General features: G+C 45.8%; 1 protein-coding gene across 1 annotated transcript in view; it reads right to left on the reverse strand.

The window, feature by feature from the left end:
* Nucleotides 1-21641, reverse strand: part of SIDT1 (SID1 transmembrane family member 1) — a 40107-nt gene extending 18466 nt beyond the window's left edge. Inside the window, exons 1-9 of the mRNA XM_054654666.2 lie at nt 21204-21641; nt 7610-7731; nt 6455-6625; nt 6205-6250; nt 3695-3796; nt 2873-2956; nt 2649-2742; nt 1377-1448; nt 925-1018 (exon numbers count right to left, since the gene is read on the reverse strand). Of these exons, the coding sequence (XP_054510641.2) occupies nt 925-1018; nt 1377-1448; nt 2649-2742; nt 2873-2956; nt 3695-3796; nt 6205-6250; nt 6455-6625; nt 7610-7731; nt 21204-21392 (974 nt within the window). The 5' untranslated portion in view covers nt 21393-21641. The remainder of the gene's footprint in view (nt 1-924; nt 1019-1376; nt 1449-2648; nt 2743-2872; nt 2957-3694; nt 3797-6204; nt 6251-6454; nt 6626-7609; nt 7732-21203) is intronic.
* Between the last annotated feature and the right edge of the window lie 3208 nt (nt 21642-24849).

Raw genomic sequence — 24849 nt, forward strand, 5'->3', positions numbered from 1 at the left:
TGCTTGGACTAGACACAACTCAGCCATGACTGCTTGCTGTTTGTCTCTCTAACTTCCAAAGCAACAGAGGGCTTTTAATCCCCTCAGCTATCCACCTGAGGCAGGACAACCATTTCCATTACTTATCTCATCCTACACTGCTCAGTATGTTGGGAGAGACTCTCACACCATCTTTCCAAACCCATCTTTCCTGCTCAGGGGAACAAACATGTATGAATCTCCTGAAGTGGCAGCAGGAGTTAGAGGCACTCACTAGCACAATGCTTAAGAAGCCCACATCACCCCTGTCAATGCAGATGTCAAGCAGAAAGAAGATAGTAAAAAACCAACCAAAAAACCCTACCAACATATTACCACAACACAGAAAAATATCAGCAGGTAAGAGCACATACTTAAGGAATTTAATTGAATTGTTCCAATGAATTGTATTTTCATTGATGTGTCTTGAAGTTAAGCCAGGCCCATGCAGACATTCTTCTCAACACAAGCCCAGACACCAAAGTTTGGGGCAGGGGAGGCAGGTAAGGAAGGAAACCAGCATTCTTGGGACTCCAAGGCCCAATTTGTATCACTGCCACTGATTGCAGTTCTCAGTCCAGCATGCTCTCACACTCCATATCCCAGACTGGTCCCTTCACAATTCCCACCTGCTGCCCAGTGTCCTTACATAAGAAAACACAGGGCTGGGGCACTACAAGATTGGGAGGGCAGACCCTTAGATTTTCATCCTTCCCATGGTCCCCATAGCAGAGGAAGAAGTATTTTCTGGCTGATGATCAGCAGGAGCCCACTGAGCAGTCATGGACTTCTTCAGCTGCTCTGCTTAGATGCTTGCCACCCCACTCATCCCAAATTTTCCATAGGGTGTGGTGTCCCTGATGAAAAGAAACAGAAAGGCTGTTCTTTTATAACCCCTTGACTCACCTAATGTAGTGCACAAAAGCAACAACCACTGAGCCCAGGTAAAAGGAGAGGAAACTCAGGAAGCTGAAGAACATGGCCTGGACATAAACAGACTCTGAGGAAAGAGAAGGGATCAGTCAGCTTACAGAGCAGGAACAGCACCTCTTAGGGTCAGCACTCTTCCCAATACCACCTTGTAAAAATGCCCAGCCCCAAACAGCCCTTCCAAACCCATTTGCTTTCTTCAAAAGGAATTGACAGAACCCCCCTTTCTCCCCCCCTTTCTTCACCCCCAGCGCTAGCTGGTGTGGCACACAGCCCTTCCTGAAGGGAGCAGGCTCCAGGTGGCTCTGACTCCTTTGCTGGGGCTGTCTGCACCATTCCTTCAGAGGCTGCTGGCCCAGTCACACCCCTGTATTCAGAAGTGCCAAGTTGCCCTGCAAAGTTGCATTGCTCTGCCCAAAGACACTGACTTTTAATGGAGGGCAGAATTGTCACTTGAAGGTTCTTCGTCCGCTGCAGGTTCCAGGTACGGTTGACATTCCCTGTGAGATGCACAGTGTACAGAAAATATAAAAACAATCAACATTAATGATTTCTGGCATTGATCTTGGTTCTCTGAACTTGCAAAAACAACAGGGTCTGGCTTTTCACTAAAATGTGTGGGTGGTTTTGCTTTAAAATATTCTCTGATCTATCAATATACAGCTTCTCCCAAATGTTTCCCCCTTCTTCCCTGTTCACAAACTTTTTTTCAGACTAGAAATCCCTGCTTGAGCCTTCCATATATTGCTTAATTCTGGATCCTGAATCCCAAAGGCATCTCATCTCCTATTCATTTAATCCCCAAAGGAGAGGTTCTCTCATTACAGGTAGTGGGAGTCCATTTTTGCCTTTGGCCAAATCCCTGTGAGTAAAACATTTCTGTGCAGGATGCCACTCCAGAAACTGTTTCTGCAGGGCTTAGCACACCGGGCCAGTACAGCCCTGCCAACAGCATTATGATGTGAGAATGACACTCCAAAGGGCACAGGGTTTTTTTGTGGGAAAATTGGGGCAGAAAGGTGGCAGGGGAGTAGTAAAAAGTTGTTGAGGGAGACCAATATATCTGTTGGTTGCAGTCTTGCTTCTTCTACAGGGAGGAAGCTTTGAGGCTTTGAGAACAGGAATGTTCCCACTCCAGTTACAGCCACTGCATGAGTGGTGGAGACTTTGCTTTTACCACTGCCCAGCAAGTGGACACACTGTCTTCTGGCTGGAAAAGACACTAGAACAAGTCTTCTGTAAAATTATTCTCCCAGAATTACCGATTTTTCCTGTTCCCCCAAGTTCAGAGCTGTCACAGATCCCAAGACAGCAGTTGGAGAAGATGCTCTCTGCAGGAACTGAGACTCCATGCAGCCAGGAGGATAACACAGCAGCAGGGAGCAGAGGTGAGAACCAAACCAAAGGCTGAAAGCAGCGTTGCCTGGATGACTCCAGTGTCTCCCAAGGCCCCAGTGGTGCTGCTGAAAAGCACCTAACCCCAGCATGCCAGGCACTGTACTAGCCAGCCACCTCCTGCCACATCGAGACTTTCAACCTGCCCAACAACACCAAATTGATACTTCACTCTTCCTCACAACTACCTGGGTAAGACAGACCTACATAATCACCCAGTGGCATCCTACAGGAAGGTCCCAAAAGACACCCACTGCTCCATCACTCAGATGCAGCAATCAAATCCACCTCCCAGAACAACTCACCATGAATTGAAGAAGGCACAGAACCCCCACAGGCATAATCCTCTGGCTTGATGACGAACACAACGAAGAACTGCTCACCTGGGAAATCTTTTCTCTGCACAGAAGGATGGAAGAAGACAGAAAATCCATAAGACACAAAGCCTCTCCACTCCAACAGGCCAGAGATCAGGTTTTAATTGCTACACAGGCAGCAAAAAACACTGGGATACAAATCAACATCTCACCTGCACAGTTATGGCTGCCTGCTTTGTCATAGACTGATAAACTCCATTGAATTCCACGTTATGGTCCAGGTCATACACTGGGCACTAAAACAGACAACTAAGGGTTAAACCAGGGACAACATCCAAACTATTTTCAAAGGGAGCCAGCTGGAAAACACAGCAGAGAACAGCAAAAAAAGGCCCCAGTTGGGGTATCCAAGGGAATAGAACCTCTTGCATCTCTCTCTGCTCCCATACTGCAGCTCCCTGCACTATTCAGGGAGGTGGGAAAAGAGAATAAGTATGGGGCTATTTCCCAGCTACAAGCAACAGCCAACCTCCATGACAGGGAACACCCCAGGAAAGGGGATGAAATATACAGAAAGGAGCAAAACTCAAGGAAGAAAGATATCGTGTGTCTGAAAATCAGAAGTTCCCCAAGCTGCCTTGAGCCAGGGGAGAGTCAAGGGAACAGCACTGTTCCCTCCCTGAGCCACCAACATTCCACCCAACACCCTCCATGGAGAGACAGACCCATATCTCAGGGAATCTCACAAGGGAGACATAAAGTCCCGCTCTGGAATGTGTTCTCTATGGATAGGCTAGAAAGGAACAGCTTGTTCACCGTTTTACAACAAAAGTCTCTGTATGAGCTACTTGAACTCAGCATCCCTGTCTTGGCCTCCTTCCCACAGAATTTTCATTCCTCTTTCAGGGGCTCCCTTCACCACCACCACCAGGGCAAAGCCCTGCCTTGGGCTTTTCCCTCTGCAGGGCCCAGACCCCTCAGAGCTGGACACAGCTCCAGCAGGCAGCTCCTTACCCTTCTCTGCTCAGACTTACCACAATATCCTGCACAGAGACAACTGAGCATGGGTAGGCTGCCTCAGACACCACATTAATAATGACTGAATCGACATCCGGAGGAAATTTGTACAGAAAGTACTGTAGAGAAAGCAGAGTACAAGAGACATGATCCAGAAATCACCCTTGGCAGTATCTTCAACACCTTCCTAAGCTACCTCAACAGCCCTAGATGGCTTTGGGGTTGGATGTGGATGGCTTTCATAAAAAATCAGATTTCAAATATTAGGACCTTATACTACAGAAGAGCAGATCAAATATATACAGGCAACTGTCCCCCTTGCACAGTATGCTATTAGACACAAACATCTTCAATGTGCAAAATACAGCATTGATCCCTTCACTTTTTCCCACCTGATGAAGCTAAAGTGACTTTGTTTTACACCCCATTCCATTTTACCTTGATATGAGCAATTTCCAGATGTTTCCATACTGCTGGCTGTACTTTTATACATGGAAAACATCATGGAGCTTTCTCAAATGGGTTGCCTCAAAGACAGACCATGAACAGTATTAGGTCAAATGGCTGAAACTGTCAAGAGTTTCATAAATAAAATATTGATATTAGTTGAGGGATTTGGGGTTGTTTGTTTGGTTTGATGGCAAAGCATAATGGGGGTTTCTCTTTGCACTTTAGCTTTGAAAATAATGCAGCTGTAACTCTAAAAAAATTCTTGAGATACTAATATCTGGCAATATTCCTACTTTTCCAGGGAGAGGGGGTGGGAAAGGAATGGCATCTCCTTCATTGAGAGGCCCACAGGACAGTTTGTGGGGTTAGGAAAAAGCTGTTTTTCCAGATCTGGGCAAAAGATGTCCCAGGCAATATCATTATTTGTATATTAGTTCAGTAAAAGGTTTGATGCACTGCAGGAGAAGTGTGGCTCCTGCGCCTGCCCCAGCAGGATGTTTCTTGCAAGGGCTCCCATCATCCCACCTGGAGGCCAGATCCTGAGAGCTCAGCCTCCAAGCCACAGCCACCCTGAGGGGCTGATGGGCACTCACACCCCCTCAGAGGGACACAGGCTGAGGAGTGCCACCAGCCACCTTCCTCCCTTCCATATGGTCACCAGGCAGCCACTGCTGCCACACTGGGAGCTACCACCACCCCTGCTCCAAAACCATCACCTGAGACTTTCCCAACTGTAGAGCTCCCTTTCTGGCACATAAACTTCAGTGCTGAGCAAGGGCCAGCTGTTTCCTGTTTCTCTTCCCCCATGCCAACCCCAGGAATTACAGCCCCGAAGCGGGAGGGCAGGGACAAGCAGGAAATCACCCAAGCCTTTTCCAAGTTGCCCATTTCTACTAAAGCACTTACTCCCAGCACCCCTCCCCAAGCAGGGTCTCTTCCCTGCTGAAGGAGTGATGGCTCCAACCACAAATCCCTACAAAGTGCAAACTCACCAAGCTAGTTTCCTTAGCAGAGCAAGGTTTGTCTGCACCAAGCAAGGACACAAGCAGAGTGAGCTCCTTGGTTTCTCAGGGGCACTTTTCCCCTTGGAAAGTTCTAGGGGCATGAGGATCACCTTTTAGTCTATGAGGACTCTTCTGTAATTTCCTCTAAGCCATGCTTGCACCAAGGTACAGAATTAACACAAGGGCATTGAGGCCAGCAGTTCTCTGCTGCACACACTGCAAGTGTTAAAAACACGTCCAGCCAACACTTCTCACCTATACAAGCATATCCAATTTCTGCTTCTGCCCTCAGGCACAAACTGGGCTCCAGACAACATCTCCTTCAGTTGTTACCTCTTTTTACAATACCCATCTAGGTTTTAAATCATCTTTTTTTTCTTCCCCTTATAGACTGCTTAATACTTTGATTTACAAAAACCTCAGCATTATACCAATTAAGAAGCAGTCTTCTACTCCATACACCCGGTTATTAATTAAAAGTCATAAATCTCATATTATTAATTGTGACAAAAAAATCAGACCACAGTCACAAAGTTAATTTCATATCCTAAATATTCTAAAATCCTAAGTAATGAGTGCTTACAAAGAGTCACCATCATTCCCTATGCTTCTGTAGTATAAAACACTGCATGAATCTGCAAACCAGATTAAGACATTTGTCAGGAAAAAGGATTAGCTAGGATGCCTGGTAATACTAAACCTAGAATTAAATGGTGTTATTAACAGTGAAAGCAACAACAAAAACAGAGTCCCAGAAGCCTGGGTAAATCACACACCCTCCTAGCGCTACAAGTTCCTATAGCTCTACAGTTACTGCCAACAGCATTTTCATCCAAGAGGGGATTTGTATCTGCAGGGCTCTAAGCAAAGCTGTTCAGCTGGAGGGGCTGCTCATACATGCCTCCTTCTGAACTAACAGACATACTGATGCCTTAAGTTTTAGCTTTCATACTTTCTAGATTCTGTACTGTTTTAGCATATAACTCTGAACTTCATATAGAAAGATCAAAGATCACATCAACCACTTGGATGTGGTAAGACATACAAGCAATCTACACAGGATTCCTCCTTACCTGGGGCTGGGAAGGGCTGGCAGTGAAGTTAAAAGCTTTGTTGGTCCTAGAAAACAAATGCCGGAATGTTGAAGTCTAAAACTTTTAGAGCTGGAACACACCCAAAGTACCCTGAGATTAAACAAAAGAATTTTTTTTTTCCCCTAGGAAGGAAAAATAAGGGAAGAGTAGGCAGATGGACCAAGTCCCTTAAGTGATGTTCAAGTGATACATGAAGAAATTGCATTTGTATTCTCACATCCCAGCTTACTCTAGTTGGAAGTTCTCCAGCCTGGTGACTAGCAGCTCATATGCAATATTGAACGGTGCCATGGAAGCCACATCCACAAATATGATCTGCTCAGAGGGTCTTGTTTCAGGTGTTGGCTCAGAGGGACACAGGGTCCGACTCACTTCTTGGTAATTGTAGGTCCTCTGATAGCTACAACAGCCAGGGAAAGGAGGGAAGAGAAGGTTGGATAGGAAAGAGAGAGAGAGAGCAGTTAAGAAGTTTTTCAGCACTATTAAGAATGGCATCATTTTGCCTCTGTTTGCATAACTGAAATTCTCATCTAAAAGCCCAGGAGCATTCACTCTTTTATTCAGCATTCAAGCTCCACCTCTGTTGCCTCTGGCAATCTGCCCAAGGGACTGGTCATCATCAACATTTCACTTCCCTCGGGGATGGCCACGACAGCTGTGGATTTCTAACATCTGCCATTTAGTGGAGGCAAAGAGAGCACTGACAGCCACTGCTGTACCCATCACCTGCATCAGGCAAAACACTGCAGGATATCTGCTGCTGGCACCAGGATTCAGTCACAGGATGAAGCTTCACCTCTGAAATGGACTAAGGTGCCTGAAAATTCTCTATTTGCAGCCCACCGAGCCCTGGGGTTAATGAAGATACAAAGCAGCATTGCTTTCATAAAGCAGCAGCCCCAAAACAACCACTCCCTAGAATAAACTTAACTTAAATCTTCCTGAGGTGAGAAACAAAAGCTCTTTTTCCAGAAATGCACTGTTACACAGAAGCTACAGTGCTCTTTCAAGAGCCTGTTCAAACCCTGTCCCAAACCAGAGCCCAGGAACCACCTGCACACATAGCAGCAACTGTGGAATGACAGCAACAATGTGTGGTAGATTCAGTGACTGGTGCCACAGGCAGATCCCCTGCAGACAAGCCTCCTGGTGCTCTGTGCACATATCTGAGAAGCTAAGAGCCAAGAGCAGGCTGCCAGGTGAGAGGTGACCTATGAAATCCTGCTCTCCCTACACCCAGCTGGCAGCGAGCAAGGACTAACCAAGCCCTGCAGTGCACACAGGTTACAAGCAGCAGCATTGAGGGAGGCTGCTGATGAATAGAGCTGGTAGAGGAGTGTGTGGAGAGAGGAGTGTGTCACAAAGAAGAGCCCCCAGTACTTACAGGCCTCGGAAGATCAGTGGCACCTGCCAGGAGAGCACTCCCTTCTGCTGACGGACTACAAACAGGACGGGGTACTGGAGGTTCTCGGAGCTGCTGTTCACGTACACCCTCACTGCATCCACCTGTGGGGAAAGAGAGCATAAACTGAAGGGGGAGAACAAGGCAGCTCCAAATCTAGGTGGGAAAAGCCCTTCCCCCTTCCCCAGTCTGACTTAGGTGCTGACAATATGCACAGGGAGATCAGCAGTGTTTATCACCAGACTAACTATTCAGATCCAGAAATCATTTATAGAAGTGCCTCTCTGCTGATGCTGCAGTCCAGAATCACAGCCCTGTGCCCAGGTCAGAGGTGACTGTCAGACAAGACACAGTGGACAAATGCAGAATACATAAGAGAGTTCAGTACCTTCTGTTGGGAGCAACCTACATAACTTATCTTACAAAAATTAAGCAAGCACATGTGGACACACAAGACAAAGACTCAAAGCTACAACTAACAATTTTCTTGCCGGGACTCTTATGTGCCAAACTCAATCAACATTACTGGGAAAGTCACAAAGATGACATCAAGAGCCAAGGATGAAAAAGCAGATTAGCAGTGGGCTCTCATGTAAACAATTCCAATATGACCATAATCCCACCTAACAAAACAGGAATATACTGCTGACTGCCCTCAAGTGGACAAGAAAGGCTGCTTGTGAGAAATGTTGTAATGCAGCCCACTGCACCAGCAACTGAAATTTCTTCTTACATTATCATTGGCCACCACGTGGTTGCAGAAGTAGGACAGCTGTGGTAACACACCCTCAGTTCACTATTTGAGAAGCAAGAAGTTTGTCTGTACCACATGGAAATATCACCATTTCCATTTGAAAACAGCATCCCTTCAGCTCCCTCTCCAGAACTGTAGACACTGATGAAGAATACAAAATACATGAGTGCATAACTCATCATATGATAAGAAACAGTCCATCTCAACTAAAGGCCTTGAAATAATGAAAACATATTAAGTAGATAATACATACACATTTTAAACCTGCCACATCCTGAAAGATTATAATGGACTCTCACTAGATCAGTAAAATACTTCTCACAGATATTCTGATTTTATTCCTCCAAGAAGAGTAAAGGGTCAAGGAGGTAGCACATTCTGAAAAGAGCATACAGAATTAGGAAGCTAGAAAAAGGAGAGTTATCTGAGACAGCAACTTATCCTTACCCTGGGGACACCAGTTTCAGAGAAATTACTTACCTCTGCAATTCCAAGTAAAAGAAAATTTCCTATTTATTCTTGTTTGGTGATTCTTGACTCACATGAGAGTTGAATCTAGTAGAACAAAACACCTTCCTGAAAGCCATAACCATCAGTTTTCCTGACATTATTACCGTAATACAGAGGCAACAGCCACCAATTCCTAAAAAATTATATCTTCAACAAAAAAAAAACCAAAACAAACAAACACATAATTTAATTAAAACCCCCTTGAAACAGAAGAGTGTCTTTTCTCATTGCCTTCTGGCTTCTAAACCTTTGCAAAGCTCTTTTGGCCTGCTTTCCAGTTTTTCCTTCCAGTCACAAGAGCTATATATGCAATTTTGTTTCCAAGGATATTTCACCATAAAGTGCTAAAACAAAGCTAAGAAAAACAGCAGCACAAAGCAAAACACACAAGGAAAACCTGAAGGGTGTCACCACAGCAGCACTGGAAGATAACTCAGTGGCTTCCTTAGTCCCTGCAGCTGCCCCAAGGGAGCCGAGCCAGCACACATTGGTGTGACTTGGAAACACAGGGACTGGGCTGAACAAGCTCCTGCTTGTTTCTTGGTGTTTGCTGTGACAGGGAGTGAGGACATGAAAGAAGCAACTGGAACTGAACAAGAAAACAAATCTAAGGAACATGAAGACAAAATGGTCAAGCCAGTCTCCTGCAAGGACATGGAACAATTCTCCACCCATGGGGAAAACAACTATCACTGCAGAAAAGACACATTTCAGCTACCTGTACAGCAGCTTTTTGCCCATGAAAAAGGTTCAAGCAAGCCCACCTCCACAGGTGAAGTGATTCTTGCTTGCCTCAGGCTGGACATGGCTCTGTGAACTCTCCATCACAGCACATCAGCTCAATGCAATGGGGAGCTCACATCAAACTCACAGCAAATATCACTACTGGCTCATGCATCCTCAACTATCCATAAATACAAGCCAGAGACTGGGAAATTCTCTTCTCCACTGACTGCACAAATACAGACCATAACCCAGGACATGAGTTATGCATATATTGCAGATAGGTTTTCCTAATTGTACATGAGTATGTGTATATTAAATGAGTACAGCTCCCTCCCAGCCCTCTCCTGATGGGAGAGGTATTCCAATGCCTTTATCAGCTTTGTGGCTCTGCACTGGACTCACTCCAGCAAGTCCATATCTTCCTTATACCAGAACTGGGACCAGGGCACCAGAACTGGCACAAGCAGGATCACCTAGAGCCAGCTGAACATGGATGGAGACTCCATAACCTCTCTGGGAGACCTGTTACGGTGACTGATCATCCTCAGTAAGAAAAGAAAGTTTCCCATCTATTCTAGAGAAGCACAAGGGAAGGGAAATGAAAGCATTGGTGATTAATGCTCTGACAGAGAAAAGCCTGAGAAGTGGGAGTCCCTTCCCTCTGCTGTGATCCAGCAGCCAGACCCCTCATTTGGTTCCCCTCTCTCCACAAAGCTAAGCTGATTATACACCACCTACAACATTTATTCAGCTTTGCTGCTGATTCCATTATCTTATAAGAAGTGTAGGAAATAGGAATATCAGGAGAGGGAGGTAAGAGTCTCAAGACTCAATACTCTTTTAAATCTAAGCAATTACACACAAGAAAACTGGTATATGCCATATTACTACCATAATGACTTATCTGCATCCTTACTGTGCTCAGCACTCTGTATTTGCTCTCTGTTACAGCTGGTTATAGCTTCTTTGCCCTGCTCCCCTAGAAGTCCATATTCATGTGCCTTGAGCTCTTTTTGGTCTGATATCTGGGGCAACACCAAGCTGCATCAAAGCAAGACCAACTATGGCCTAAGTATGGACTCACAGATGGGATCCCACTACACTTTTTCCCCCTCTAACCTTTCTCTCTGCACTCTACACAGGCAAAGCTCCTTTCCAGGCCATGTTCAAACAGGGTGCCTCAAACAGAGAGGAACATCAGAAAATCAGAAGCAAAACTTACAGAGCAGCTCATTAAGAAGATCTCAATGTAATTTAAATTTCACCTCAATACACCAGCAATTCACTTGCAATGAATAACTCTGCTCCTACTACATTTGCACATACCCAGATCAATCTGGAGCATCACACTGAGTGTAACCCCATCAATATCTTTATTATAAAAGTCCAGGAAACAAACAGGGTGATTAAGAAGCTGGACAGATGGCAATTGAGGTTCCAGCCCATCTAGTTATGTACCCTGCTGCCATCCCCAAAGCAACACAGGGCCTCTTCTGGGCAGATCCCCATCCCAAGGTGCAGCTCTGCTCTCCCCTCAGAGGATCTCAGGGATACAGGAACAGCTCCCAACAGCTTTGGTTGATGGGCATCTTATATGACAGCTATTTCTGCCAAACACTGCAACAAAACAGGTGGGATTTGCCTTCTGGCCAAACCTGCACAAGAACTTCCCAATTAATGGTTGATGACTTGGAAATAAGCTTGGGCATAAGTCCAGAAAAAGGTAGGTGCAATTATGAGGAAGCTTGGGAAAGTGCAGAAAGAATTACCATTTAACTGCAACCAGGGCTTCTCTTCATCTGTTGTCACTCACTCTCCAATTTAGTGCTACAGATTAGAAGGAACCCTAATTAGCGTCCTGGAGAAAGAATTTTCCCTGGTGGGATGAACTGTCCAGCAGGAGCATCACAAGGGACAGGGATAAAAACGTAACACTTATGAATGGATGTTTATGATTTTTAGGTCTTCTTCTACTTGACCTATCTTAAACTTGTAATCCATGCTTTGCTCCTGGATTCTCTTGCCTTGATATAAACAACAGATACAATCTCATGCTATAGATTTAATGAATTCACTATTGAGTCAATGCTACTAATCCCATCTTTCCCTTTGAAACACATTTGGCATTTGCCTTCAGCAAAATATTTTTACAAGAGTGAAAAAAAGCAGGAGGTGAAGAAAAAAAAGTGATTTATTTCAAATATGCTCCCCCTCCACATCTTCCCAAAGGTTATTTCATTTTTAAAACAAGCAGTTCTAACGCAAGAACCCTTCCCTGCTACAGAACCACTGCTCCCATCACACATACCTCCCCCTTCCAACACAAAACTTGATGTGGAGACAAGAGGAACTCCAGTGAAAAAACAGTGCTTTAAATTAAAAATTATAATCATCACAAAGACTATGAGCCTTCTCTGCATCCATCCCCACTCACTTAGCAATGGTGAGATGAGGAGGAAGTTTTGCCTGGGCAGAAATGAGGTCAACTAGGCTGCTGTCACTCCTGCATTGCCAGCACTGCTGAGGAACTTTATTTTGGAGCAGATCATTGCCAGCCCCACAGAAAACTAGTTGCACCTTCCCCTTCCTGGTACACTCTCAGCAGGAGGCTGGCAGTACAACATAGTGCTAGACTTCATCTGCAGCCTCCAAGCTGAAACCCTCATCTTGGGAAACAAACTTGTGTACCAAATGCTCCCTTGGAAAAGGCAGGCCCTGCACAAATATTTGTCAGCAATAACCACACTGCTGCCTTTTGTGCTGCGGGGCTGAGGCAGGGTCAGGAGTGCTTCAGAGACTTCTGTTCCTCACATTCCTTCCCAGTGCCAAGGCTCTGCCGTGTGCAGGGGGGCGATTTCACCAGCAGGCTCATGATAGTTTTGTTTCTCAGATGACTGACCTTGAAGTTTCTCCTGTGTTTCAAGGTAGACAGAGCAATAAGACAGCTGAATAAAGAGAGCGCTCTCAGCTCTGCATAAAAACGTGTTAGACCAGGAAAGACAAATATTTGTACTTCAGTTCCACCACCACCATGGAGATAGGGGGAGGGGAAAAAAAGGAAATTAAAAGAAGTACAACTGAATTCCATTCTCTAGATGGGAACAGGCAGAAGGAGCCAGCCCCAAATTTGCACCGCTGAACAGAACCAACATGGCCGCAAACATTAAGCAAAATAAACCAGGCTCTTGTTGACATGAAAGAATCTTTGGACTGATAATTAAATCTGCATTTTCCACAGAGATTACACATCATCTTAAGACTGTGGGGATGTGAATTTAAGGGCAAGGCAGGAGGTTGCAACAACACCTTGTGCTGTAAGCAAAGGTTTTCAAGGGCTTTACCATGGACTCCTCTCCAAAAGCTCTTGCTAAGCAAAGCCTTTGAGTCACACCAGGGCTGCACCCACACGCCAGGCACTCCTTGGCAGCCTGTTGGGATTACCAGCCCGTGTTGCGACAGCGCTCGGCCGTGGGCCTGCCAGGCACCGGGCCAGGCCCGTGGGCAGGGAACACATCCGGCAGGCAAACACTCACTGCTGCTCCAAGGAAAGGTCTCAGCACAGGATACATGTGCAAAAGTCACTGAACTGCTAATGCTGGCTGTTGCATGAGAAAGAGGTGCTTCATTTTTATACAGACCCTGAAATGAAGTGAGGTAGGATTGAGCCAGATGGACTGGAGCAATCGAGGCAGTGAGTGAATACCCCATAAGCACCCAGCTCTGCTGATCTTCCCACTGATGAGGCAATGGGGGAAGCTGAGACCCGGAAGGAAAACAGTGACAGGTTTTAGAGAACCACTTTCCTGCTGTCCCAGGAGATGTGAGCACCGCTCCTGGCTGACAACAGAACAAGTGGAGCTCAGAGGATCATTCCCTTTCAGCCTTTCTCTGTCTCTGCGCTCCAATGTCAATAAGACTTAATTGCCAAAAGCAATCTGTCAAATAACCTTGGCCCAGAGTTTTCTTCCAGCATTTCTGCCAGGAGTATTAAATACCTGAAGCAGCATAAATGAAGAGACAGACTCTGGGTACGTCAAGCACAGCCTTGGACACATTAACATAACTGCTCCAGGATTAGTATTTTTCATTTAAATGTTTCACTCTGTGCAAATGTGCTGTGTGGATTTACAGTCTGCCATGGACTTTCCCATGAGTTCACTTGTTTGCAACAGTATCTGTGAAGCATAAATGGAAGTAAGACAAATATAAAACATGATAATATTTATCTTTTTCCATTATTGAAGTTTTGTCCTCTAACCAATGTCGCCAGGGAGTCTCCAGGACAGCCAGAAGGATAAATTGGGAGTTGCTATGCTGGATGAAGTAGGTACCTGTTTCTGAACACCCTCAGACTTCAGAGAGATGTTAAAAATAAAAAATACTATTTTGAACAGTCAGTTAAGGAACAAACTACTCTGCAATAATTGCATCTTCCTAAACCACAGCAGCTGGAACTCTGGGCCAGGCCAACCCTTGAAACAAAACGGTATATAACCTTTCCAAATCATAACCGAGTAACTCCAAGCTCCTGGCACTAACTCCAGGGTTTGCTGTCAGAACTTAGATCCCTGGTTCTTTCTTGGCTCCCAAGTTCTTCACTTCAGTATGTGAAGAAGTTCAGCACTTTGGATGTGGATTGAATTATGTCTTGTAATGCATGATGTCTTTTTTTTAAACCATTTTCCATTTATTTTAAACTACTCTGAAGTAGCTATTTCTATGCTCAAAGAAAAACGTCAGTGTAAAAAGTAAGGAAGGCTGTTTCTGAAATCCTCTGTGGTTCTCCAAGTGTACACAGCACAAAATTATGTTTGCTTATGCAAATGTACTAAACTATATTTTCAAACTGAGCAGATGGCACACCCTTGCAATATACCTTTTACAGTCTGTACTTCGATTCCTTAAATATCCCCTGAAATAGCAGATGAGGTCCATACAGAAAAAGCTTACCTTCGTACCAACAACTTCTGCACAAGTTATTTGAGGACATTTCAGCCTCTACTTACAATGCAAATGTATAATAAATTGCTGCACTGTTCTTGGAAAGAGTTCAAACTGAGGAGAGGCATTTTGATGAAGTTCCTCAATTCAGAATTTGTTTTCTTTTTTAATCTAAACATCTTGGGGCTGGGAAGGGAACAACAAAACCTGATCAGCTTTGATTTTAAACATGACAGCCCAACAAGAAGAGAATGACTAAGATTTAGAACAACATTCAAATTCAAAAGAGATTCTTTAGTTCAAGGACAAGTTATAGAGCTTGACAGCATTAGCTTACACATTAGAAATAAAAATAAAATTCTTGCCAGCACCACAGTCACCATCTGAAGGTCTGTTGGCTACTCTGTAAGAAACCAGAGCAGCTTTCAGTTTTTTCCCCTAAAGCCTGCAAACTGATAGCCTCTGTCAAGATGTACTACTTTCTTTCTGCCTCCTAGGTAGGAAAACCCACAAAGTGCAAAATCTTAGAAAGATAAAGAATAATTTAAGTTTGAGGAGATCTCAGTTGCTTCTACCCTCAGCCCAAAGCAAAGCCACATCCCACACTGTTCTTTCAGCTAAGATATCCCACTTTTGTCAGAGTTTTCAAGACTGTATTTTCTGATGCAAAAAACAACAGTCAAGTTTGAGTTTTTAGTAGATCCCCATGCAATTTCTCTCATAGTTTACTTTTGTTTTCCCCTGTAAGCAAAAGCTTTTTGTGTGACCCTAGGCAGGGTGAGGAGTGTTCAAGAGAACCCACTGAGAAGCAGCAAGCACATTCCAAGTGCTGTGCGCTCTACACTGCCTACACTGTCACCTCCTAGGGTTGCCTGTTCTCTTTAAGAAATATAAATTATATACACAAAAGTTACTCCAAAGGGATTCTGTTGAACCTTGCTTGGCTTCAGATACCATATACTATAATTTGCTTTGATTTTTTTTTTTGGATTTGATTTTGTGCCTACATTCCTGTCACATAAGACATTTACTATTAGGTTCCAGAAATGGTGTGCTGAAGCTCTTCCAGGGTCCTGTGGTGAACAGACTAGAGCCAGCAACTAAAGAGCAATAGTGTTCAGGCCCTAGAGATCCTGTAATAACAGCAGCTCTACCAACATAAGGAAATCCTCTTATGCAACTATTTGTAATCTTCCCAATTTCTTTGATTTTTACGTGCATCTTTGTGGCTAAACTGGTGGGCTTCCACTCAGCATTAAGGAAAGACAGAACTCAGCCTGTTGTCCTCACTATAGCTCAGGCTCAGCCTACTCCAAACAGCAGACTAAAGTTTTATTGCATTCATAGTGTAGCTGTGGACTGAAAGCTGGGCTGGAGCCAAGACTAACATTATGGAGAACGTGTGCAGGACACCATGGGAATACTTCAAGGTAGTTTGGCCTGAAGGTTCCTACATGTGAAACCCAAAGCCAGCTCAGAAGCAAGAGGTGAAAAAATTGCTCTTAGAGTTGTTATAATAGACATGGGTGCTGCTGGAATGAGACCTACACTAGTATGTCAAACAGCAGAGAACAGCAAACACTTGATTTGATCACTGCCACTTATTAAACCAGGCTGTCCTGTGTAGCAGATCAAGGAGTTTTCCCACTGCTAGGACATATGGCTTTAGTCTGAGCAATTGTGTGAGTCATCACACAATTCCAGAGGAACATAGAGGTTCTGGCTTCTTGCCTAAAGGAAAGCAAGTGCAACTACCATCTACACCTCGGAAACGAGACCCATTCACTAGAGGTCAGAGGAACACAATGCATTGTGCTCCTTGGCTGGAAAAGGCACTTGGTCACAAAACTTAAGGCATGTAATTGGAGGACTTCTGATCTTCTTGCTAGTGTTGAAACTGCTCTTCCTTTAGGGATGTCAACTTTTTCCTATCTGCAACTCTGAAAAAACAAAGGGTAATGATAGTAGCAACCCTCCCTGGCAGCACACAGCCTCTCACAGACTGAAGGTAATTTTTTACCCATCACTCCTCAGATAGACTTCACAGACAAGACACTCAACACACTCCAGGGCTACACATCCTCACACTGCACAACTGCTCAGCAGAGAAGCCACAGCTTAATCAACTGTCAATCACAATTTATGGTAAGTTGGGCCATATGGGAACTGGGACTGGGGCTCTGTTCCTAGTCCTGGCAAGGGAGGAGGAGGGAAATAGCACCCACTCTTTCTCTTAAAATAGGCACAGCCCACTGCTCAGCTTCCGAGCTCATCGCAACCAACGTGTACTGCAAGAATGTCCAAGAACTGTGTCTGGATTGCAGCAGCTTTGCCCACAAATGGAAGTTGGAAACCTGTTCTCTTCAGAGATACTTGGTTTTCTAAATATAGTGCAAGTATTTCCCAAATCATACATTCAGCTGACCTGAGCTCCAATGAGGAAAAAGAACTTTGGTTGTCTTCTTTCTCATGATATTCTCCTGGACTGCTTACAATTTGGTACAGGACATACAAACCAAACTAAACAATGTTAGTACAATTTGTGTTTTCAGCAAATTAACAATTAGCAACTGCCATATCCTACAGTGGTGGAAAGTCTCATTCACTTTGAATTCCATCATTACTCACACACACACTATTCTTCCTGAAAACCCTGGTATTACTGCAAACATAGAACTAAGCAGGTTCTCTTACTTGTCACATAAAGCCTTCTCCAGTCAGTGGTAAATCCAGCAGAAACATTCTACAGCACTTTTTCAGTCTTCTGAGCAGAACACACTGTACATGCAGTTCCAGCAAATCAGCAAAGGTCTCCTTCCTTTCTCCCTCCCAAACAGGAACATGTTGAACATGTGGAATGAGTGTGCTTGTTTTTTACCCCCATCCTGGATGTCTCCAGTGTAAATAATTCTAAAATAAAATAACCCTGTTTGCTCAACTAATTGCTCACCAGACTTCTAACAGTGCACATCTGCCTTTGCTGTTAGAGCATGAGGGCATAGCAACAAGTGACACAGTTGGGTTTATGACTATGGTTTTTTACACTTGGAGTTAAAAACTAAACAAACAGCTGTACAGGGAGGGAAATTTCAAAGAGCAGCTAGAAGGAAAAAAAGGGAATTCAAAAAGCAGTAAGACTACCCCCTTAGTCTTAGCAGTAAGGCTAAGCAGAGGTGGCTGTGCTTCTCCTCAGCGCAGCTTTACCTTCACATTTCCACCTCAGATATTAAGGCCTAAATCCTATTACATAAAAGACTGTCAGCTCTCCTGCCTCAAGACAAGTGTTTCTGCACAGCACATAGGAAGGCTTTTCCCCCTCCACAGACAGAGATGTTTTACACACAGAAATTTCAGCTAGGTAGTTTGGATCACATATATGGATCATCATTTTCATTTTACCCACAAGTTGTAGAGAAAGGAAGCCACAGGTCTCAAAGCAGCTCTCCTGCAGAACCCTGAGCTGTGGTTTCTTCACCTTGTATCTATCTGCTTGCGAATACTCTCATGGCACTCATTTTTGCTCTCCTATTTTGCATGCATTTCCATATCCCAAGGAGTAAGGATGATGATGTGGATGAAGAACATCCTCTGAGATCAGGCAAGCACAACACTTTTCAGAAAGCAGAAAGTTCTAATGCACCAAACTGGAGGAAAGGTCTTGTTCCCTCCTTTCTCTCATCCAACATCCAAGCACTGCTCTATTCAGCTGCGTTTTCAGACATGCCTGTGCAGCCATAGCATCTCAGTAACCAGAAAATTTACAGAGGGTTGATGGATCACAAGCCAACCCTCACATTTTGTCCTTGTTCCCAAGTTTTCCCTTGCTTTGTAGGCCTGGCCTCATGAGGGAGAGCAGCAGAGGGGAAAACAGCAGAATTTACAGCATCATGAAAACAAATTCCTGTTTTCAGAACCAGATCACTCCAGACCTGACTTTGTTTCAGAGGGGAAAGCAATTAAACTCATGCACTGCAGCCCTTCCATATGGGGAATGCTCTTTTTATTCAATTAACTTTTCTGTAACTAAGGTTAATTGCCCATGTGGTATCTGCCTAGAGTTATTAGAGGCTTCTGGCTAAACTGCCATCAGCACAGAGACAGAAAGAGACCAAAAAGACCAGGAAGAGCAGAGAGCTCACAAGTGGCAGGCAACTGGCAAACTCCTGTCAAATACTGGCTAGTATTCCCTCCCTAGGAGTTCAAGGCTTAAGACTGTAGCAAAAGGCAATGACTAATACACTGAATTTTTGCAGGACTTGCATTGCTTCACAAGACTTAACACCAAGAAGACAGCATGTCCCTAAACATCTTCCCAACTTTTGCATAAGAAAACCCTGCCCACAAGAACTTGGTCATTAAAGTCAAGGTTTCCACTACCAAGCTTCTAAATCTTGAGGAATTCTCAACAACAGGGAGACACAGGAACACCAAGACAGCTCAGCCTTTGACCATGCCAGCAAGAGGAGATCCAGTCATGTTTGCCTCTCATGGGTTCAGGGCTGCAGCTGGGAAAGGGGCTGCACACAGCCACAGCCATCCCCCAACTAGGTCAGCCACCTTCTTCCCAGCTCCCACTGGTTCACCTCAGAAATGGCACCTGTGGAACTCGGTGAGGAATCACAGAATTGGAAGATCATCTTCAGAGATCATCTAGTGCAAACATCCTGCCATGGGCAGGGAGATATCTTCACTAGATCAAGTTGCTCAAAGCCCCATCCAACCTGACTATGAACACTCCCAATTACGTGTATCCACAACTTCTCTGGACAACCTGTTCCAGTGCTCACCATAAAATAAATTCTTCCTTATGTCCTACCCAAATTGACACTCTTTTAGTTCAAAACTGTTGCTCCTTGTCCTGTCATTACGCTGTAGAAAGCTTCTCTTGATCATTTTATAAGCTTTTTTTATACTGAAAGGCCATAAGAAAGTCTCTCTGGAGCCTCCTCTACCATCAGAACCTGTTCTAGGCCTCCCTCATCAGAAAACTTTCTATGAAATTCCATCTTTATTTAAAGAGTTTTTATCTTTCGAACACTTTTCCTAGCAGGAGCTTGTTGCGTGGCCCTCTAAGCATATTCATGGCAGTGCTTGGTGAGTTCTGCATTGAAAAAAATATTAAATCTCAAACCTGAATTTCCCTTTCTTAGATATGCTCTTGACCCTATCTCTGCAGAGACTTCATGTTCCAGCACACAGGACCATGGAGATTAGTCCATTAGAGCTCCTGCTTAAATAAGGCAGCAGTCTGTACTGAGCAGTCTGTACTTCACAGCTACAGGAACAGCTTAGCATCTAGAAGTTGTATATAGGTACCTGTAAACACCCCTGAGCAGCCATGTGCTTCCTCCCACTGTAGCTCTCCAGGAGAGAAAGCTTTTTTTCCAGAGGTGTCCAGCAAAAAAACACACAGCTTCAAAGAGCATATTAAATTGAAGGAACCAGATTAATTTTAACTGAAGTCAGTATTCGTGCTGTCTCTGCTAACAAGCCACAGACAACATGTGGACTGCCAACAGGCTCTCATGGTAATACCCAATACTTGTAACACCTGAAGAAACCTTACTTAGACCTCGTCCAGCTTCCAAAAGGAGGCTCAAGCCCAAAGTGTGCTTTTGGGTGAGACCTCCTGAGATCATTGGTGACACCCAACAGTTAAGTAAGGCTGGGCTCAGTTGCATCATAGCCCAGACACCCAACTGCTGGCCCATAAATACCAGGTGCATTTTATTGCACAGTATACAGTGTGGGGAAAAAGCCACAGCTTCCATTTTCTATTGTTCTGTGCAATTGAGGACAGGAGGGAAGAGTCATCTACCTAGTTCACCATCTTTTGGTACATCAGATCATCTTACTCATCAATTAACACCCAATCCAAAAAACAGAGGGGGGGGGGGGGCGGGGGAGGGCAGGCAGAGTTTCCAAGGGTACCACTTAGCTACTTGAGATAAACAAGACACAAAAAGTGGGGTGGGGGGAACCCACAATAACTGGGTATATACATAGAGGACAGGTTTCTTTTCACCATCAAACAGCCATGGATGGCCCTGGCCACCCTGCCCTGCATCCTCCTCACGACACACCTCACATGCACAGCCTTGCCTCACCTCCCGGGCTACCAGGGGAGAGCACCCTGATCCTAAGAAAATGTACAGTGGGGAAAACGGCATTAAGAAGGTTTATTAAGTGCACATGCACAGACACTCTTTTTTTTTACTTTTTTTCTTTTTTTTTTTTTTGATGGTTTGGTTTTTTTGTGGGTTTTGTGTTGTTTTTCAAAAATTATTTTTAATTAGTACTATTACCCTCACAACTCTCTTCTAGTCTTCAAACGCATTCTGCTGTTAGAACTACTGGATACCAAACCCCCCTTTGGCGGTGGGGGGCACCAATCCACCTGCGCACCCCGCAGCCCCTGGGACACCGGCACCCTCCCAGCCGGCAGCCCCAGGAAGGAAGGTGGAAAGGAGCCCGCAGGTGCACTGCGGCTCCCGACCAGCGCGGCGGCGGGAGGATGCGGGCAGGACAGAGGGAGAGCCCGGCCCGCTCCCGCACAGCGGCGGAGCCGGTCGCTCCCCGGCACACACCCCACACCGGAGAGGGAGAGGGGGACGCGGTGCTCGCCCCGCCGGGGGTCGCTCCTACCTGCCCGGGCTCGCTGCGGTAGGCGAAGGCGTAGACCCGCTCCGAGCTGATGTTCACGGCGCCCCGGTAGACGTGGCCGAAGGCGCCGGGAGCGGGGTTGTCCCCGGGGCCGCCCCCCGTCGCTGCCGCTGTCGCGCAGAGCAGGGCGCAGAGCAGAGCCCCGGGGGCCGGGACTGCCCTCCCGGCCATGGGCTCCTTCCTGCCCACCCCGCCGGGCGCCCGGACTGCGTGTCCCCGGCAGGGCGGGCGGCGAGGCGCTTTATCTGTGATTTAAATAAACAGCTCGGCGACACGGGCGAGAGGCGGCGGGGGCAGCGCCGCACACCCCCGCCCCTCGCCCGGGGGACGCCGAGCAACTTTCCCCGGGGAAGGACCCTCCGCCGGCCGGCGGGGCGGGGAGGGGAGGGGAAGGGAGGCCGGCCGGCGGGCTGGCCAGCCCAGGGGAGGAGGGTCTCTCTCCTCTCTGTGACCGGCCCCAAATTCTGAGCCCGGCTTAGCAGCTCTCTTGTCAGAGAGCTTTTCCCCTTGGGGAGCCGTGCCGTGAGCGCAGGGACACGCTGGCATCGTCAGGCACGCGGGGATCAGCATCTGCAGGGCTTCAACACTCCCTGCCCACCGCGTTAGGGGGGTCCCCGCTCCATATTCTGCCGGCTTGCAGGAGCTGCAGGTCGCACCTGAAATCCTGTATGGGGCGCTCCCTAACCTTTAGTTTTGGCTTCTCATCCTAAAGCCTAAAGGTGTGGAAAGCAGCAGCAAATGTAATTTCATTAATCTGAAAATGGCTTGGTGAATCTTTTCTTTGCGTATCCATGGACCTAGCTACAAACCACACTGCAATGCTCTTAACCTTTTCAGCAAGATGAGAGCAATACTGTTGGGCTGGGAAAAGGCAAGGGATGTCTCTCTCACGGCTTAATGCTCCTATGGTCTTCTGTTGAAAACACATCTAGGAAATGTGTCAGATCCCATGGTATAGGGATGCACTTTAAAGTCAGAGAAAATGGAGTGTTGCTTATAAAGCAATTGGAAGGGTATAGGGATGCACTTTAAAGTCAGAGAAAATGGAGTGTTGCTTATAAAGCAATTGGAAGGGTTTTTCAGGCTGAGGATAAACTTTCAGGAGCCACAGTTTTATAAAGTCAGCCTGTAGTCTCCAACTGCAGCGACTCTAGCCCCAGAAGCTTTACACAAGTTGCAGATTTTGTTTTCAAGGCTGAGAGATTTCCAGGGGGTCACTTGTCTTTGGAGGAAAAGTTGCAAAGCTCAGCAAAATGAGCCAGCAGCATGCCTTGTGCTGCCATTTTGATCTCCAGGCCCTTGTGTGATTTCTGCCAAGAGGAAAAAGGAAACAATTGTGTCAGTTCTGTTAGTATTGAAGCAGGGTTCAAGTCACCCTGCCTTTTGTCAGAGTCCCAAGAAGTATAATTTAGAGTAAAATAAACCACTTGAGGCCTGGAGGAAGATGGAGAACCCAACACAAAGATTTTGTCTTTCAGCCTGGAACATCATGCTCTGCAGACAACGAGAGTTTATGACTCTATCTTGCCTCTTAACAGGACATGACGTGACCTGTCCTGGGAGACTTCAAACTGTGGTGGCACTGGGAGACTTGTGGCCTCCCCTCCCCACCCTGCAGAGTCCAAGGCTCCTGAGCCCTACAGCTCTTTCCTCCCCACTGCACTCTGCAGATGCACAGGTCCCTCTGCCAGGGCCAGCAGCCCTCTAGCATGTACATGGAGGGAAGACACCAGGAAACTCATCTTCTCCCAGAGAGGAGACTTCAGGCAACAGGAGGAGGTAAGGCAGGTAAGGGCCATGCCTGGTTCCTCAGAGCAATGTGACTGATGGCACAAAGATGGTGTTCTGCAAGCCAAGACAGCTGTGGCAGCTGCAAATAATTTTTGTGTCATTTGGTGTCATGCATATTCCAGACTGGGATATCAATTAATTGTCCCTCTCTAGTTGTGTTGGTGCATGGCAAAAAAGTGGCTCTTCATATAGTCCACATTTTCCAATGCAGAGTTATTTTATTCTTGAAGTGCTTTCCCTGATTAGATGTACATTATGGTATCTTACCAAAGACTACACATTTTCCCTCATTTTTAATTGGAAAATTCAAGTTTTCTAAGTGTCATACATTGTTCTTATCTTAACTTCATCTCACTATTTTGAGGTTCTTTCTGTGATTTAGCAATGGTAAACCTTTGTTCAAATCTTTGCCTCCAAGGTATGATACAGCTTGACTTGGTGTTATTTGCAGAAGTTTGAAGTCAAAGGTCAACTCCATCATTCAAGTTGCTAATGAAAGTAAACAACCAGCAGACAGATCAGATCTCTTCGTATGATATACCTTCCCACTGACAGGAAAATATCCACTGCACCAGTTTGGGAATTGCTTTTTAATCACACACTCTTCTCATGTTAATACCATCTGAGGCAAATTTGCCTTTATGAGAGTGGTGTTCAAGACAATGTCAAAAGCCCTACGGAGTCAAAACATATTTCACTATTCCTTTCAGCACTTAATAATCAGCTATCTTGGCAAAGAAATAAATTAGGTTAGTTTGACATTATTTGTTCTGGACAAATGCAGAGTGCCTGCTGCTCATCCCTTTACTGTTATTTAGTTGCTTGCACACTGATTGCTGAACAGCTCGTTTCATTACTTTTCCAGATAACAAATGGAGGCTGGCTGACATACAACAACACTTCACTCAGACCCTTTGATAAAGATGAGTGGCCCATTTTCCCTTTTCATTACACCTGGATGTTGCTCTTGAAGGGCAGCATGTACTTTGGAAGAAAGAACCAATCCCTCTAAGAGGCAGTATTCTCATCCAGATACACCATGGGTCTGAGGCAGTGGAAGTGATCTTTTCTTGTGTATGCCAAAGTTCTCAGGCAGCAGGAGCCAGCAAGGGCCAGATGCTCCCTAAGGGACAGGGATCTGAGCGCCACAACACAGAGAGGGGAGAGAGGGACACAGCAGGGACCTCACCAGTCAGGGCTCCATCCCACAGGATCTGAGCAAGACAAGCAGGACGGGCCTGGATATGGAATCAACAGAGTCCAGATTGGTGGACAAGTCAATAGAAATTGGACAGGTCTGAGGTCAATGCAGTTAGTGACTCAGGTCTGGGGATGGCAGTCAGGGACTGACACAGTCCCATCAGCAGCAGGCACGTCCCCAACAGTGAGGCAGACCTGAGGACTGGCCAGGAAGCTGGACAGCAGGGCCAAAGGGATACAGAGAGGGCTGTCACAGGGCTGTAGCTCCAGCTAAAGCAGAGCCAAGGACCAGAGCCTCACCTGAAATGCAGCTGCCTTGTGAGGGAGAAGAGAGCCCTCGCTGGAGCCTCCCCACAGCTCTGATGCCAAAGTCACTGGAGGGAAGAGGGGCAGCCCTCAGCTGGGCTGTTTCTAGGCTGCCCATGAGCCCAGGGGGACAAACCTCCAAAAAAGGGGATGATGATCTTGGGGCCCTTGTCTCTGGCTGTGAGGAGGGCATGTATTTTGTAAAAGGACCCATTTTTCCAGTATAAATAAAGCCTAGGTTGTGAGTGTCTCAAGGGAAGAAGGAACTGTGCTAGATGAGAGCTACCAACAGTGTGGTTTTGAGTTTTTTGTTGTTTTGGTTTTTTTTTTC

This window comes from Agelaius phoeniceus, chromosome 2 (assembly GCF_051311805.1).
Source record: "Agelaius phoeniceus isolate bAgePho1 chromosome 2, bAgePho1.hap1, whole genome shotgun sequence".
NCBI classification, from domain to species: Eukaryota; Metazoa; Chordata; class Aves; order Passeriformes; family Icteridae; genus Agelaius; species Agelaius phoeniceus.